The sequence below is a fragment of the Anas acuta genome, chromosome 1, assembly GCF_963932015.1.
Source record: "Anas acuta chromosome 1, bAnaAcu1.1, whole genome shotgun sequence".
Classification (NCBI taxonomy): Eukaryota; Metazoa; Chordata; class Aves; order Anseriformes; family Anatidae; genus Anas; species Anas acuta.
The window spans coordinates 75,176,700-75,194,225 of NC_088979.1; the positions used below are offsets into that span (position 1 = coordinate 75,176,700).

General features: G+C 42.0%; 1 protein-coding gene across 10 annotated transcripts in view; it reads left to right on the forward strand.

Moving 5' to 3' along the window:
• Positions 1-12,240, forward strand: part of TBL1X (transducin beta like 1 X-linked) — a 198,415-nt gene extending 186,175 nt beyond the window's left edge. For all 10 annotated transcript variants that reach the window (XM_068682574.1, XM_068682540.1, XM_068682512.1 and 7 more), the window contains 6 exons: positions 137-258; positions 1,731-1,805; positions 4,296-4,423; positions 5,553-5,718; positions 6,778-6,879; positions 8,067-12,240. In XM_068682574.1, the coding sequence (XP_068538675.1) occupies positions 137-258; positions 1,731-1,805; positions 4,296-4,423; positions 5,553-5,718; positions 6,778-6,879; positions 8,067-8,093 (620 nt within the window). In that variant the 3' untranslated portion in view covers positions 8,094-12,240. The remainder of the gene's footprint in view (positions 1-136; positions 259-1,730; positions 1,806-4,295; positions 4,424-5,552; positions 5,719-6,777; positions 6,880-8,066) is intronic.
• Positions 12,241-17,526: the final 5,286 nt, after the last annotated feature.

Here is a 17,526-nt window from a genome sequence, read left to right on the forward strand (position 1 = left end):
AACTAGTTACAGGTAACAGGCCAAGAACTAGTTTTTAGTCCCTGTGATCCAGATGGGTGACAGAAGGAAAATTATTTGGGCTTACTGTTTCTTTGCTGTGTTCCCTAATGTTCCTTCTGTTGTTTGTACTTCACAGCTCCTGCTCTGGATGTAGACTGGCAGAACAACACTACTTTTGCCTCCTGCAGCACTGACATGTGCATTCACGTATGCAGACTTAGCTGTGATCGCCCCGTTAAAACCTTTCAAGGACACACAGTAAGTTTAAGAAGTCCAAACTGTTAGTGGTTAAGTCATAGCTGCATGTAACAATGATGGCAGCTGATGTGTTTGCAGGGTGCATTCTAGCACTGGAGGTGTTATATCCCATTGCTTTCCTAAAAGCGTATTCTTCAGGAGTGAGTCACTGCCTGTGAGAAGGGATAAACTGTTCTAAATCATCGTAGGAGGCAAAACCTGCAGCTTAAACAATGAGACTACTTATATGTAGCATGAGCTGCAGACTGAAGGCACATAAATAAATAAGGTTTTGTTTTCCACTGGTGTATTTTCCTTAGTAAATGAGAACTATGAATAATGAGAGAGCAGTTTACCTCCAGTCGTTGTTCAGTTTTAGAATCTATTACATCTAATATCTGTTTAAGCTGTATTTTGTGCCTCTTTTCTTTAGTATTTAATGGCTGTCAAAGGCTATTTTTTCTTTCTTTCATTCATGCGAAAACTGCGATCAGATACTGACCTGCAATTTAGATACTAATGTCCAGACCTTGCTGTCTCCCCACAGAGGAAAAATTGTGCATCCTGAGACCTTTAGCTTGTCTGTGGTTAAAATAATAATGTACTGATACTTTGTGACAGGTTGTGTGTTCCTACCAACAGAATGATGGTTTTTATGATTATATGAAACGCAGCATTTTGCACGTGGACCAAAATTTGACTTCAAATATCTGTACAGTTCCTTTTAATGATAATTGAAACAAGTAAAGTGGATCAAATAAAATTAACATATCTTCCAGGTTTGTTTTCAGTGAGCCAATTTATGCTTTTTAAAAAACAGTATTTTCCCTCTTTGTGGAATGTTTCTTTCCCAGTGTTACTACGTATATATGACCCTGAAAAAAAGGCAAAGAAAACTTCCTGATTACCAAGGGGACACATTAGGCTTACTTAATTATGAAGTGCTAGAAAAATTGATCTGGAAAGAGTCATAAAATATTCAGTATTCCCTGCTGGATTTCATTTACACATACAGCTCTTTTTATAGAGACCTGTATTATTGTATAGCTGCAATACTAAGAATAATCAACTCAGTAAAACTTTATGCCCCCCCCCCAATTTTTTTATTATAGATTTGTATCTCTTAGATCTACAGAATATTAACCTAAGACATACCTCAGTTTAAAAATAGGTTAATACTGTCATCAATCTCTCTGGTTTGAGGGTTTATTTAAATCATAGCATTTGAGAAGCATGAAAGACTTTGTACTAGAACACATGTGAGAAGACTGTTTGTATGTATTGTCCACAAACACAAAGTGGTTACAATTCCTAGATGATGTTTAAATAGCATGTTATGGAAGCAGCACTTCTTTGTTCACGCCCAGAGCAATGGGGGCTGTAGTTTGCGGTTTAACTTGCTGTAGACATAAACCACGAGTGCCCTCTGCTGGGTGCCCAGTACCATGCAGGTAACTTGAATATTCACTTAATAAAATCGCTCTTTATTTCAGAACGAGGTTAATGCTATCAAGTGGGACCCATCTGGCATGCTACTAGCATCTTGCTCCGATGATATGACATTAAAGGTAATATAATTTCCATTCCTGATGTTGAAAAAGTAAAGAAAAAGGTTATTTCTATTTTTTACCTTTTCTGGAATGATATACTGTATGATTTAAAACTCTTTGTGAACAATAATTTTACTTTATCCTGTATTTCTTAAAGCCAATGTAAAAGATTAAACATAGAGAAGCAGTCACTGGGAAAACTGAAATATCCTATCCAGATAAGTGTCAAGTGACTGATATGTCACTGTCACAGAATATTCACAGCTTAAATATACACATAGATATAGATATATACATACATATCTATGCATATATAGAGATATATACAGCTACTTGCCTGTCAGCAGAAGCTCACTCCCTACACCAAAAAGCAGTCTGTTGGTTAATCTTTGAGAAGAATATAAAAATAAAAATAAACACTTTTCCCTTTAGAGTCTTTTTGTCTGAAAGTAATTTCTTTGGAGCCATCTGATTTTTTTTATTTTATTTTTTTTTTGTAAAGCCTTGGACTAATCAGTGGGGCATACATATTCAGAGCCCAGTAAAAATCTGAAGTGCTCTCTGAAGACGCCTATCCTTATCCATTACCTGTACAGAAAGCCTAAGGCAGCTACACTGCTGATTTACGTGCCTCTGTTAGGTGCCTGAAGGTAGAGGGATCCATCTGGCTGGGAGATAGCACAGGCTGCTCTACCAGCACAACTGGGCCATTGCACTGTGCCAGCAAAGTACTGCTAATGCAGGGAGAATCTGGGCTTGCCGAAATGCTTTTCACTCTAGAGCTCTAAAGCCCAAACCCCTCTCGGTCTCGTTCCCTCCCCAGCTGCATTAGATGAAGTCTGTGTATAGGAATAGCTCTATATCGTAGCAGCAAAGCCCTTCGGCTGGACTTCAGAGCTAGGGCACCACTGCTGTTGATGTATGCTGTTCCCTCTGAGCAAAGCAAACATCCCAGGCAAGATACAGTTCTGCGAATAGAGTTCTGTAATACAGATTTCTCATAGCATGGTTGTGTTAATTAAGGCTCATATCTCTTTCCACTGCTGATTGGAACAGGTAAAGCAAGAGGCATTTCTAGTACACACACAGCTTGTGTGTAAGAGTGGAAACAGAACAGCAAAACTCGCAAATGTAGATAAGAGCTAGGTCAACACTGCAGTTAGGAATGTTTTCTCTTAATATGTAGCCACGTGGTATGTTCTGCTCCATTCTCTGCCTTTGCCACATACTCTCTGGGATCTTAATCCCTCCAGTTTCTAGATACGTTATTCCAGACTATTCAGAGAACTGGAAATTTACAGACAGTAGGGCTAGGGACATAAAGAGAGCGCCTCATTTGTTATTCTACCATAAAGCATTCTTGTAGTGACCGATAATATCCTGCTAAAACATTCTGACCCAGTGGTAGCACATATTTTGGTGCCCATTTCCACACAGGATGTGTTTCAAAAAACATTGTGACTTGGTACCAGTTCAAATTTCTGGCCACTGAATTTGGCACCAGAGTTAATGGTTTGCTGTCACTGGCCTCGCTGAAGGCCTCTGTCACCTTGCAGTAATGGGCACTGCAAGTCTTCAGGCAATTCTTCTGTTTCCTCTGTAAATTAGTCTTCTCTGGCTTCTTTCTTTTCTCTTTTTTGGAGTATTTGATACTTTTCTACAACTTCTTGGGACATACTGCCTGTTAGCCATAGAATATGCTTAAGCATTGTGTAACATTTCCAAAAGCAGACAGGTATGCTGCCAAAAATTCAGCATTAGAGCACATCATTTCCCTCATAGTGCAGATTTATAACAAGTGAGTTAAATTTTTCCTACATTCTCAGTATGTTTCTGAAACTGCCTGACCAATTTTGAGTTATTTTGCCTGCTGTGAATTCACTTATTCTTGTTTCCTTAGTTTTCTAAGATTTACTAAATTACCTGTCTTCTCTATTGGGCATATTCTCATACCATTTTGCAAAGTATTTGGCCATGTAATACTGCATGCATAGCTGATCTTGTTCCATCATCCAAGCTGTTAAAAACACCAGGAAAACAAACAGAGTTCGGGAGGAATAAGAAAATCTGCCCTGGCTGCTGACTGACATAAGAGAAAATTGTGAGGTTCTAAGCAGTTACAAACCGCTTTATTCTTATTATTTAAGGTGAATGCTATTGTAATCGGTGACTTAAATTGCAAGCTAAGCCTCTCTAAATAGAAAAACTTCAGCTTCTGTATGAAAATACCAGTATAGGCTATGGACACTACAGTGGCTATTCAGTTCTGATCTATTGAATAAGTACTATTACATGCATAGCACTTGCCCCAAGTGGGGTTATTCTAATGTTTGCATTGTAGGTGACAAGCTCCTGTATTAATAAATTCAGATTAGGTTATGTTTATGTGTATACGTGTGTGTCAAGGTATTACATTTAAAAATGGCAAGAAAAACATGAAGTGAACTGAAATAGTTCAGCTGAGATTAACACTGCCCTTTTTCCCCCTTCATAATTACCCTGACTTAGATTTGGAGTATGAAGCAAGATACCTGTGTACATGACCTTCAGGCTCACAGCAAAGAGATTTATACTATCAAATGGAGTCCTACAGGACCAGGCACCAGCAACCCAAACTCCAACATCATGTTAGCAAGGTAAAAATAAATCTTACCCTGTTTCTTACCTAAAAGAATTGTCTTTTTGACGTGTAACTCCACCATTGCCTTGCTGTCAGTCTTCCTGTCTACAATTCTAGTAAGCCATCTGCTGATAATATTAAAAATGTTTGTAAATCAGGGAGGTTACAAAGGGAGAAAAATCATATTTGAAAAAGACGAAAAAGGGGAGAACTGAGTCATATAATACTTAATTTTTTAGCTGTCTTGATAAAAGAGATTGTAAATGTAGCATCATACCTTCACATCTAGCATCCGGTTGTTATGAATGACTGTGTTTAATGAGACAGATGGCAGCCCACTAAGCCAGTTGGAATATGTTCCAACAAGGGTCATGCAAATCACCTGAGCAGATACTGACAATTTTTACAGTCTTGTTAACTAATCGAGAAATGCGTGGATAATCTTTAAAATTCCACTTTAAAATCTGTTCATAACTCTTTGAGTTTAGGAAATATGTTTACTCATAGAATGCCAATTGATGGTAGTACCATGGGTTTATGAATTAAGAATTGTGTTGATTTTTATGTATTTTACTCCTCAGTCTGAGAGTAGACAGGGAAGAACTTGAATTTCTTGGAGTTGTTCTTCTAATATCATTTTTAATACCAATTATTTCCCTAGCTTTTCTCTAAGCCCACAGTTGGGGATTTAAATAGATTGTTGGGAAAAAAAATGCACTGAAACAAAATGAAAAGAACCACAGTTCTAGAAAATTGTGGAATGATAATTTATTAAATAGTAAAGTCATTAAGGACTGAAATTTCTGTAGAACAGTTTATCCTATTAATGACAATATGTATTTTACCCTCCTGAATAATAGCAGATAGAATCTCAGAAAGAGGAGTGTGACCCTCTTTGAGCTTGTGATCTGATCCCCTGTACAATAAATATCCCTAGTTAAAGGGTTCACATGTAAGCATTCAGTCCTGTAGATAACAGTTCTTGTCATTCAGAACGGAAAGTCTACAGTGTTCTGCTTTTCTGCTTGAAACATTTTCTGCTTAGCCAAAAAAATCTTGTATTCTCTTCAAATGTTTACAGCATCAAACTGCAAATGGATTAACATCCAAATTAAAACATGTTTTGTGTTCAATGCTTCTTGCAGTGCTTCATTTGATTCCACTGTTCGGCTGTGGGACGTTGACCGAGGAGTCTGCATCCATACGCTAACAAAACATCAAGAGCCTGTCTACAGTGTAGCTTTTAGTCCCGATGGAAAATATCTAGCCAGTGGGTCCTTTGACAAATGTGTCCATATATGGAATACTCAGGTACTGTTTTGAGTCACACGAAGCACATCTGTTTTAGCTGACACATTAATAGCAAAATCCCAAATGGAAAATACATGTACCTCGGCAGTGCGTGACCTGCTAGCCTGGGTGAACCTGATTGTACTGACCGATAACAATTGCAGCACAGCTGAGTCACTCAGGTGGGGTGAGGTGACTGCGCAGAACATTCTGCTGAAGGTTCTTTGTATGCCAAAGCAATAGCATGCATGCAAATAACCACATCACGCCGTGCTGCCAGTTTTGTGGAGCATAGATCAGGGTTGATTTGTACGAATATGTGATTCTTACATTTAGTAACAAGCTGAGTTCAGATGTGAGTGTGATGCACCTGGCTTATGCCTTGTGGCAGTGAGGTAAAGGACATACAGCCCGGGCACTGGGGATATTCTGGAGGAGATTGGGGAAATTGGAGTTTTTTCTTCCTAGTCCCAGGAAGTTCTTATGTAGTAGGTGGTAAGCACTGGGAGCAAGCTAAAAGAACTGAGCTCTGCTTTCCTGCACACAGTTGTTTTCTCCTGAAAGTGCTCTGTACGTGATCTGCATGTACTTAGAAACTGGAAGCTCTCCTGTTAGGTTGATCTTATGCATGGAGATGGAGATAGAGATAGAGATAGAGATTGCATGAAGAACTTAGGGAAGCCCCAGTCTCTCACAGCGTTGCCAGAACTGCCTTATGCTTCCACAGACTTAATTTAGGATATCAATGCCTAACAGCTGGATTAAGCAATAAACTTTAGAGAAGAACACCTCAGCTTAACTCCCACAGCTAACACTCTCAGCTTTACTGCTACAGAGTTGACAAAAACAGGTGTTTTTGAGAGCCATATTGTAAATTGCTTTCTGGAAGAGCCTGTTTCTCTCCAGTATCAAAGACCAGTTTCCTAATTTGAGCATCTTACCAAGGTGACTGTAGTTAGGTAGTTAGGTGATATGAGTAGCTCGCACGTGCCACCACTGTCATTTCTTTGATATAGTGCCACACTACAGAGAAAAGGGGAACTTCCATGCTGAATGTTTGCACGCTGTTTTGCTTTGTAGAGTGGAACTCTAGTACATAGCTACCGAGGCACCGGAGGCATCTTTGAAGTCTGCTGGAATGCTAGAGGAGACAAAGTGGGAGCAAGCGCATCAGATGGATCGGTAAGAAGCTTTACACGCTGTAAATGTTGGGTGAAGGTTGCTCTTTTGGAGAGTGTCCAAAAAAAAGCAGATACCACATTGCCTTCTTTGGACAGTGCTCAAGGTGTAGACAGCTCAATAAATGAGTAGTTCGTAGGAGTATATTAAAAATGCTCCTGCTTTGAAAGGCTTTGAATACTGGGAGGTGGTACTTTCATTGGAAATGAAGAGTGCTTCTGGAATTGGTGAATATTGCTGAAGATGGGAATAAATTTAAATACATATTTGATAAGAACAACAATAGTGTTGTTTCTATCATTACTTTTCTCATCTGTCTGTTCGTACTGAAGATCACAGCAGGCAACTTTCAAATAAAAGTTGTCTTGGGGCTTTCTAGTCCTACCCCACAGAAGAAATACACCCTTGAATAGTACCTGAAGGAGGAAGTTTGCAGCATGATGTCCAAAGATTTCATCCTGTGGTAAAGAAGTATTGCTGTAAAGACACTGATTATTACATACTATTTTTTTCTGTTAGTTACTTGATAAATATTTCAGAGGTTGGACTCGATGATCTTGAGGTCTCTTCCAACCTAGAAATTCTGTGATTCTGTGATTCTGTGATATTTCAGTTATAGCATGATCAGCTTGTGAAGGACACACATGTTATAACACACTATACAGCTTTCAAAATAACTCTTCTATGTGTCTGGCTGGCATAACTCTAGAGCAAAATTTTTCAGCTGTTTTTAATGAAGGGTACACCTACAACATCATCCAGTTGCTTGAGTTGTGCCATCTGAAATGGTGCCATGCCTGGCTCCCAACAGCTGCTCCAAATGGGCACGTGCCTGCCGTAGGTCCTGGGTCACACCTGCCAGGCCTGGGCATGTATTTTGGAAATACTTCAAAAACTGAAGTGTTTAGGCAACTAAATAAAGCCCATGGTCCTGTCAGGGATGCGCCACCAGAATGCTTGTTTGTAATCTAAAGAAAGCCCAGATAGGTGGTTTTCATTTCTGATTTCTCCCATGTTGGCTTGTTCTCTTGCTTGTGTGCATGTAAATAGGCACTGAGACAGGCTGATGTGGAGCTTGGGGTAGCTTAGCATACAGCTGACTGTATCAGCTGGTGGACTGGGCTGTACATAAATAGGAATTCCAACTAACCTGCTGAAATGGTTCTTAATCCTGAGTCTTTTCTCTCTAGGTTTGTGTTCTAGATCTGCGGAAGTAAAAGTGAAATGTTTTAGAAGAAATTTCAAATGGACCAGCAGTGAATGTGTGGGGAGAAGCACTCTTCAAAACTATTCTTAACAGCTCCAGAACTGTACGAACTTGAACAAAGTTAGAGTGTACTGTGAAACCAACTCTCCCTGGCCACAGGTGTCTAGTATTTTGTCCGTAACCTTCATCAAGGAGTAAAAACACAGTCACTTCAGAGGGGGAGGGAATGGTTTCCACCTGGAACATTCAGCCTTGGAAGCATGAAGCCACCAGCTAGGCATTGCACTGTTTGGTTTGCGTCTGAGAACTTGCTCTGATGGCTGGGAAAAAAAAGCTGTGCCAAAAAATAATTAATAAAAAAAAGAAAAATGCTGTGATAAACCAAAAGGGAAAAAAAATCCTCCTCCATGCGGTGTCGTATTTTTTCCTTCCAATTTGGACACTACAGTTGCTCTCCCAAAGGACGTTCAAAGACCAGTTTGTACTGATGAAATGCTCAACTTTGTAATCACAACACTTTCTATTTTCTAGACTACTTTTTTTGTTCAGTGTTTTTTCTATCAGCTGGAATATTACAGCCTGGAGGATCCCAGGCTTAGGATGAAACTTTTGTTTTCCTTTTATTTCTCCCTTCCACTCCCGACTTCTCCTTCCTTTTTTTCTCCTCTTTCTTCTTGCCCTTTTTTTTTCTTTTTTCCCTGTATGCCCATAGTAGATGCAGCCAGGTGGACATGACAATGAAAATTTTTGACAGACTGCTTCTCCTCTCCTCTCTTTCTTTTCCTTTCTTTCTCTCCGTTTAAAAGAAAAAAAAATCCTCCATGCTTCAGATCTTAGCGTCTCAAGGGCACTTTCAGCAAATTGTGTAATAAGTGCTTTATATAAGAATGCAGTGCTGGGGAAGATTTTTACAGGAGAAAGATGACTTTTAACAGAAAGAACCCAGTGTATTTTTGGAAAAAAAATATTTTTTATGTTAAACACAGTTTTAAAAGCCGAAAATGGCCACCAAATGTAGACCAGTTGTATAATTCAAGCAGAAAGAATGACACAGAGTCCAAGGAGCATGAAAGATGCAGTATCCTTTTCCTCTTCTCTCTCAGAAAGTGCTGTAGGACAAAACGCTATTTGATACAATAAACGCCCGTCATTTACTGAGACCTCTTCCAGCAGCCAGACGTTTATATGGTCTCATTCCATTTCTGTGGCTGTTTGATGCTGTACAATTACTAAAAGGAATCCGTAAGTTTGAGACCATAAATATAGCATTCATTTTCTCGAGTGCATATTTGTGTTTATCCTTGGTGACCAGGGTAACACTATCATGCATCTTCTTCCCTCCGGAGACGGTTCAGGTTTCACGCAGAAGATGCATTTGGCGGGCAGTGCTGTCCTCCTCTACTCACCCACGCAGCTGTCTCTGTTCCAGTAAGCCCGTGGGGTTTCACCAGTGACTGGATGGGACCAGTCGGACCAAACGTGCTGGCTGTGCCTGTCGCTGTTACGCGTGGACTCGTGCCAAGCTCCCGGCCAGCTCTGGTCAGCGCACGCCTACAGCTGGGCTCTGCCATCGCGGCTGGCGGTACGTGGTGCTGCTGCCAGCCTCAGCCCTGCCTGCTCCCCGCCTGGCGAGGAAAGCTCTGGGCCTGCCTCTGGAGGTATTCTTGGCTTCGAGCATGTCCTCAGTGGGGTGCTCAGAAGATGTCGTAGAGCTCTCCACTAGGCGAGGACGTGATTTATAACCTATTTCTCAACACATAAACCACTGTGAACTTACAGTGGGTGCAACAATCGGAATGGCAACAAAGACTTCCAAAGCACCGCCTGTCGGCTGGGATGCGATTTCCTTGCTGCGAGCTCGACATCCGCAGTGATGCCTGCCGAAGGTTTCTGTACTGCAAGAGATGGATCCAGAGAAGCCACAGGAAAGCCAAAGGCAGAGTTAACTGAAGTTGGTGGAAACTCCAAGGCAGCCTCGGGGTGGCGGTGGCCATTATTTAGACAAATCCTCAGACTGGTGTCTCCTCTAGCCTGCAGGCTAGGATTTGTAGGATGGAGAAAAGGAAGCAAGAGAGCCCCCTTGGAGTCACAGCACATTCCCACCCAGTCGCCACTTCTCTCACAGAATCTTCCCTTTGATCTGACCACAGCTGCCGAAGTGGTGATTTGATCTGAGCAAGACCAAAGCCAGAGCCCCAATGCAGAACTGATGGTGCGAGACCCACCAAGCATCACGGCATCAGGGAAGCTGTATGTCCATTTTTTCTCCTGTGTTTTCCTCTCTTTACACTTCATATCTTTACAGCTTCTTAGTCCTTTCAGTGGAACTTGCCACTGCCAGCTTCAGCTGCTTTTCCTAGAGATACACATTGGGGAAGGAGAAAATAATGAAAACAAGTAACAGCTAACAGGGTTACTTAGTCCTGAGGGGAAGATGGTCACACAGGATTCTGGTTCTTAGTTACAGTAGGCTTGTTTGTAATTTATATCAAAGAATTGGACACTGGAAGGTACCAGGGATTACTTTTGGTGTTAAATTGTGTCTATGCGTTGTTTTCAGCCTTCTGCTCCAAGAGCGTGGCTGTAGATGACCACGGCACAGTTTTGCACTGGTTTGTAACAACCAGCACACCTGCTAATTTAAAGTCACTACTTAAAAAAGGAGTGCTCACTAGGAGAGAGGCTTGAACGGGTGGCATGGACGGGGCCCGGGGCTGGGCTCTGCCTTGTGCCGCGCCTGAAGAGGCCAGGCCTTGGGGATCAAGGAGATCCGAACCCAGCCCCTGCTCGGCTCTGCCCCACGGCCGCCTCCATGCACGGCCCCTGTCGTGTCTCATGCCACGAGCAGCTGCTGCAGGTAACGCAAGGGGCGTCAGCGCGCATGCTTCTTCTTTCTTTGTCCTTTTCCCACGCTGTCGGTGAGAGCATCATCTTTCCCCTGCCAGTCCACATGGAGGTGAGCCAAGAGCAGCCAGGTTTCAAGATCAGTCGATTTGCAAAGCCTGGGCATGAGGGAGGCTGCCCTCCTGGGAGATCTCTGGGCGGACTGTCAGTTGGGAAAGCAGCATACGGGAAAAACAAAATTCATCTCTCATCCCGTCCACAAGACCCTAAAGACCAGGAAAACCATCAAAGATGTAGTAATAGACAGTCTTCAGGCGCAACGAAGGCAGCTATTGAGATTAAGGAGCCTGAAGACGTTGTGAAGTCTAATCCTAGCCTAGCGGGCTGGTTTCTCTGGGACGTGGAGAGCAAAGCTTCACCAGGCTTCAGGTGAACCTCGAAACCTGGAGCTGCCCTCGGGGAGCTCTCGCTTTCCTCCTTGCTGCAGTGGCATCTCCAGGCCAACACTGCCCCGGGGCAGAGCGGCGAGAGGCAGCAGGCGGGTGGGCTTCAGCAGGGCTTCACCCAGCGCTTTTTGATCATTTTGTTCATGGCTCTTTATAATGGAAGAGAAACTGAAAAACAAAACAACGAAGTGACCGAACAGGATTGTGAAACATCAAGAGGCTTACTGGATTTTTGTCGTTGCTGGCTGCCTGGAACTGGCCTTGAAGTGAAAAAAAAAAAAAGTTTCTGAAAAACCACTCAACTCTGTGGGCTAGAAGGATACTGGATCTTTTATGTAGCAAACACTGGGTCCCTTATGGGGCACTAACGGGCCTGACTTACAGGGTTATACACACATTAACCCCATGCTACATCTTAGAAATTTCCTTTTAATTTGTTAAAAAAAGAGAAAATAGCTAATTTTAGAGCCAAGTGAAGTGCACTTTGTCAAATGTAAGGGTCTGCTTTGTTTTTGGGTTTCTTTTTTCTTTTTCCCTTTTAATTTTTCCTCCTTTTTTCCTCCTTTTGCCTTTTTAAAAGATGTGGTTCTTTGTCAATTGCAGAAATGTTCTTTCAGCCACTCACTGAAATTCTGAATTCTGGCTTCTGCAGTTTTTATTGTCTGTGTCAGACTTGCAGCCAGACTTGGTTCTCATTTCAGCATTTCCCAGGTTCTGTTGAAACAACATCAACCCTTATTTTGTTTCTCCCCCACCCACACTTTCTTCAAATTCACCTTGTGTATTGTAGCTCATTTGTTTTAAGGAGAGAATCAACAGATCATATTCAGTGTCTTGAATAAATTGCTATATTTTGATATTAGAGAATTCTGTGCGTGTTGTTCCTTATTCTTTCTGCTGGTTTGCATCCTGTGTTTAAGAGCTGGGGTCGGGTGAGTAAATGGTAACATGGTCATTGTTCAATTGCATTTTACCCCAATTATGCACTTTTGGAAGTCCCTTCTTTTAAAAGGAGCAAAAAAAAAGTGCAGTACGAGGCATTGAGCAGCGTAAATGGTAAGGAACTGATCTAAGTAAGACTGATTTTTTTGGGGGGGACTGTTAGTGTTAGGTCAGAGGTTGGACTCGATGATCTTGAGGTCTCTTCCAGCCTAGAAATTCTGTGATTCTGTGTGAATTATGGCATTTGGAAGAAAAGTTTCCTCACAAGGAAATTTCTCCAGATAAAATAAATGGGACTCATGGTGGAGCTGAACGAATTGTTAATTTTTTCTTCGCTCTGTCAAGGCCTTAAATTCAACCTTGCTTGGGCAGCTGGAGGTTCTTGAAGGACTCCGGCATACTCCAGTTCATGCAGTGGGGCTTCGGTCCCTCTGCTCAGCCATAATCAGAGGAGTCTCGAAGAGGGCCCCCTTGTCCTCCGACAGGCACCAGCCCCAGGACTGCGGGATTCCTGCAGCCGGCCCCTCCGACAGCGCTGTCTGCCCGGGGCTCACAGCGCCAATGGCTCACGGACACCGTGGGGTTTCTTAGCTTCAACAGGACGAGTGTTGCGTGGCTTTTATTCCACAGAAATGGGACCCACAGTACATGTGGATTTTTTGCTTTGTGACCGTGTACCATGCTGACCATTTGCCTAAGCTAAGGCTTAAAGATTGCCAAGAGTCAGCAAAGGGAATTAATGCTCAGATCAAACAGTCTTATGTGTCACATCATCTAATATTTGGGTATTTAAGGACCTAAAGCCTTAAGTTAGAATTGATATGCAGTATTTGGGAAGAGTCAAGTGTTAGGAAAAACAGTATGCTGCTGATCCTAAGAGACAGAATGGTTTTGGTTGGAAGGGACCTTAAAGACCTCCCAGTTCCAACCCTGTGCCATGGGCAGGGACACTTTCCACCAGGCCAGGTTGCCCAAAGCCCCATCCAGCCTGGCCTCGAACACCTCCAGGGATGGGGCATCCACAGCTTCTCTGGGCAACCTGTGCCAGTGCCTCACCACCCTCTGAGTGAAGAATTTCCTCCTTATATCTAATATAAGTCTACCCTGTTTTAGTTTAAAGCCATTACCCCTTGTCCTATCCCTCTACCCCCTGACACAGAGTCCCTCCCCAGCTTTCCTGCAGGCCCCCCTTAGGTTCAGGAAGGCTGCTAAAAGGTCTCCCCGGAGCCTTCTCTTCTCTAGGCATGATCATCATGTTACCATGTTATCAAATACTCGACAAAGAGAAAATAATGCTGTTTTTGTCTCAGTTCATGCCCTGAGATTTGTACAGCATTAATATACAATTAATTCCCTGTAACTGTCTGTGTTGAATGCAATAGGGCAAATCAGTTCAGCTCTCATGCAACCACAAACCACCTGCAGTCTTCATAAGTTTCTCAAAGAGCAAGAGAGCTACGGAGAAGAGTGAGCCACTGCGGGTCTAGAGCTTTAACACAGCGCTACATAAAAGCTGTCACTTCACCTGCTTCTTAATAAATGCTATGTTATAGTCCTACTTTTAGTCACATCATTTCCAGGCGTGTTTCAAGGAAATGCACTGCTGTCAAAGTAAAACTAAAACTAAAGCTGTTTTTCCTTTATTTATCCTACAAATATTTACTTAGCCTGTAAACTGTTTGGCAAGTAACACTTGAAGCATTGAGCAGTCCTAAGCACCTGCTTCTCGCTCTTGTCAGGGAGCAACACAATAAAAGGGTATTTGTTAAACCTGTTCAGGGAAGGTGTAATACCGCAGCACGGCACTCGAAAACACTTATTTTCCTGCCATCTTTCTGTATCATTTCCCATAAAGGGAAAGATCAATGTCATCCATTAAAAGCCCACACAAATTCATATCTAAGCTCCATGCCCTGGAAAGCAATTTTTAAAGCACTGAAGTCTCTCAAGTGAAGAAATGACTCACTTGGCAAGAAACGTATCATCCTTGCTGACTCTTTCCAACAGGAAGGAAGATCTTTGCTTCCTTAGAGATAGGTTTTTTTATACTTCCTTTTGAATGTATCCACAAAACTGAAAGAATACAGAACCTAATAACTGCAGGAAAACAGCTACAGCCTCTTTTCCTGCTGCAACGTCCAACTTCTACCTTCAAAGAAGCAGCCCTGACTCCACTGTGTGAATCACTGGTATCTATCGCAATACAATAGGTCAAGGAAAGATTCTGCTCATCTCTTTCCAAATCCTTTCCATTACAAACCAGGACAAAATTGGCATCCCAGTCCTTCATGGGAGTGATTCATCACAGTAAGAAATGTGCAACAAGAAAGGCTTCAGCTGAGCACTATGTCCTGCACTTCAAAAACTCAGGCTTACTTCTCCGGGCCTCTAAAAGTCAGTGGAGTCAGGAGAGAACTGCACCCCTACACACCGCTGCAGTTGCTGAAAATCTCTCAGCAGTTTCTTAGAGGTAAAGGCAGAAAGGTCAAACCCTTGGAAGGGTTTCTGAGACTTCCTGCAATCCCTGCAGCTGCGGTGTCCTGCCGGAGGGACTGACAGAGGTGTCCAGTGCAGAGAACACCTCCAGTTACTTACGACCCTTAGAGTGGTTGGATCTCAGGCTCCTGAGAATAAGAGAAATCTGATGGAAAAAGTCTGTAGAGTGATGCCACTACCACTCTTTTAAGTCCTGGACAACAGCTGCTTGTCGGCTTCTTTCCCAGAGGCTGGTCTGGGGAGAAGCTTGAGCAGTTGCAGTCTGGTAACACGGCCGTGTCTGATCGTCCACCCGCTCACCCTCCTCCATGGAGGAGGACACGAGCAGACAGCCCGAGGCTCAGTCAGCCCACACCCACACAGACACCCGCTGTGTTTTATAGCCACATTAAAGGTCTGGGCCTCATGACTTGGTCAGGGAATACGGATCAAAGCAATTAATAATCAAACCTTCCTAATCCACCAGCTTTTCAAATGGCAATCCTACTTGGGCCTGTTTCAGCACAGAGACATTCCCAGATTAGGGCAAGATCTATGGAAATCTTCTCACAGACAGGAAAGATCAGCCTGTGACACAGAAAATCCAAGATCTCATAAAGAAAAAAAAATTAAATTGTCCTGGTACAAATAAAGGGACTCTGTGCTTGCAAAATTTCTACAGATTCAGTTGTATTTTTCCAAGAAAATGGAAGTGTTGGTATGGGAATAGCCACCATTTCTCATCTCTGCAGAAGCTCCAAGAGCCTTCCTGAGGCTAGTGAAGCTTAACAACATACATCACTGAAGACCCCTTACCAATAAAAGCTGTACTTATCAAAACAAAACAGCAACTTGCTGCCTGCTATTTCTTTCCATAGCGCTAATGAAGTGAGCAGAAATGATCACAGCTCAGGTGGGGAGAGAGGAGCCAGCTTATGTGCAGCCTCGAGTGATGGAGAGCTTGTCCCACAGCTTTCCCAGGAGACAGCGCGTATTTACATAACATTTACTTTAAAGGAAAAAAAAAAAAAAAAAAAAACAACAACAAAAAAAAAACCACCCAGATCTATTTCTAGAGCCAAATCCATTCCAGTAGGAACAGAATTCACAGCAGCATCTCCAGAAGAACAGAAAAAAAAAAAAAATCGTCTCATTGTCTCATTACATACCACCACTGCACCACTCCTTTCCACTCTCTGAACCACAGAAGGCTTGAGGCTCATTGCTCCTGAGGGTGGCCTTCAGTGGAAAGATGAGCTGACCAGTTCCCAAACTAAAATTAAATTCAAAATTATATTTAAAATTAAAACATTTTAACATTTTAAAATAATTTGACTGTATTTGTTAACACTGTCATTCTCCTTGCTATGCCCTTTTATGCCTTGGGCTGGGGAAGATATTGTACAGAAAGAAGAGTTTGCCTGGATTCTTTTCTAAGATGGACTTCTCCTTTGGACTTGCTTCGCCTGACCAAATTTCCTACAGTAGCCTCTTGAAGGTCCAACTAAGAATTACTGCCTGAGTTGGCTGAAACCACCACACACACAAAAATGAACAACAACAACAAAACAAAAAAAACCACCACAGTTGTCATTGGATAACGGCCCTGAAAAAATGCAGAGGAGACAAAGCAATGTCAATTTAATGAGAAAACGTTGCTGGATTTTTTATGGAGTTTTTGAAGGGTATTTGGGGGAGCGTTAGAAAAATGCATTTTAATGAAAATTTAAGTTATGGTAAACAGAAACTTTTCTTATCATTTCACTAGTGCCTTCTGCTTGTTCTTTTTTCAGTAAAAGTTATTTGGGTGAGAACCTCAAAAAAGTTCTACCAGCAAATGTAACTTATAGTTCACCCAACATCAGAAATTACGATGTTATAGTGCTAAAAATTAAGGAGTATTTAGGGATGTGTGTATGTGTGTGTGAGACAGTGTTGCAGAAATATGTGTTGTTTGTGTAACGTGCCTGAATATTTCTCATTTTCTTTCGCAAGTCTCTACAGGACCGGGACAACGGGCAATCCCATAATTGTAGAGGTATGACTGGCATCTCACCTGGAATACAATGAATGCAGTAGATGTGTATCTATTTTGTGATATCCTAATAAAATAAACTAAAGCAATGCATAGCATTTTTGTCACCTGGTATTGCAACAAGATGTACAAAATCAAAAATAGCTCCTTTTCTTTAGCTAAAATACCAGAACAACAACAGCAAACTAGAGGGCATACTGAAATGTAACTATGATGACACTGCTACACTGAAGCAGCACTTTGAATGAAACCCTTTTGCTCCACCATGAATAAATATTCTTTCACCTATGCCTTGTTGCATTTAGGTAGTGTTGTATGGCTGTGAAATATCCTTGGGGTTAGGCTGGATCAAGGTCACAGGTGAAAAGGAGTGCAGGGGCCACAAGCCAATGTGTATATACTGTACTTTTTCAGACAGTCAGGGTCACGCCTAGATCATCCTGGGTTACTTACAGCTCAGGTATTTCTGGTCTCCTTGCAATATAAGGGTTGTCTATTTGCTTACATCATGAAGACTGAAGTCTATATTTAGTATAGTTGATTCTGGAAGAAGCTACACAACAGCTTCACATAACAAGGAGGTCAGACAGGCTGTGTGTGGGGGAAAATGAAATATTTTGCAATTTCAACTTTTTTTCCCCATTCTGTACCAATAAAACTAATACTTCACATGGGTGTCATAAAAAATAAAAAAATAAAAA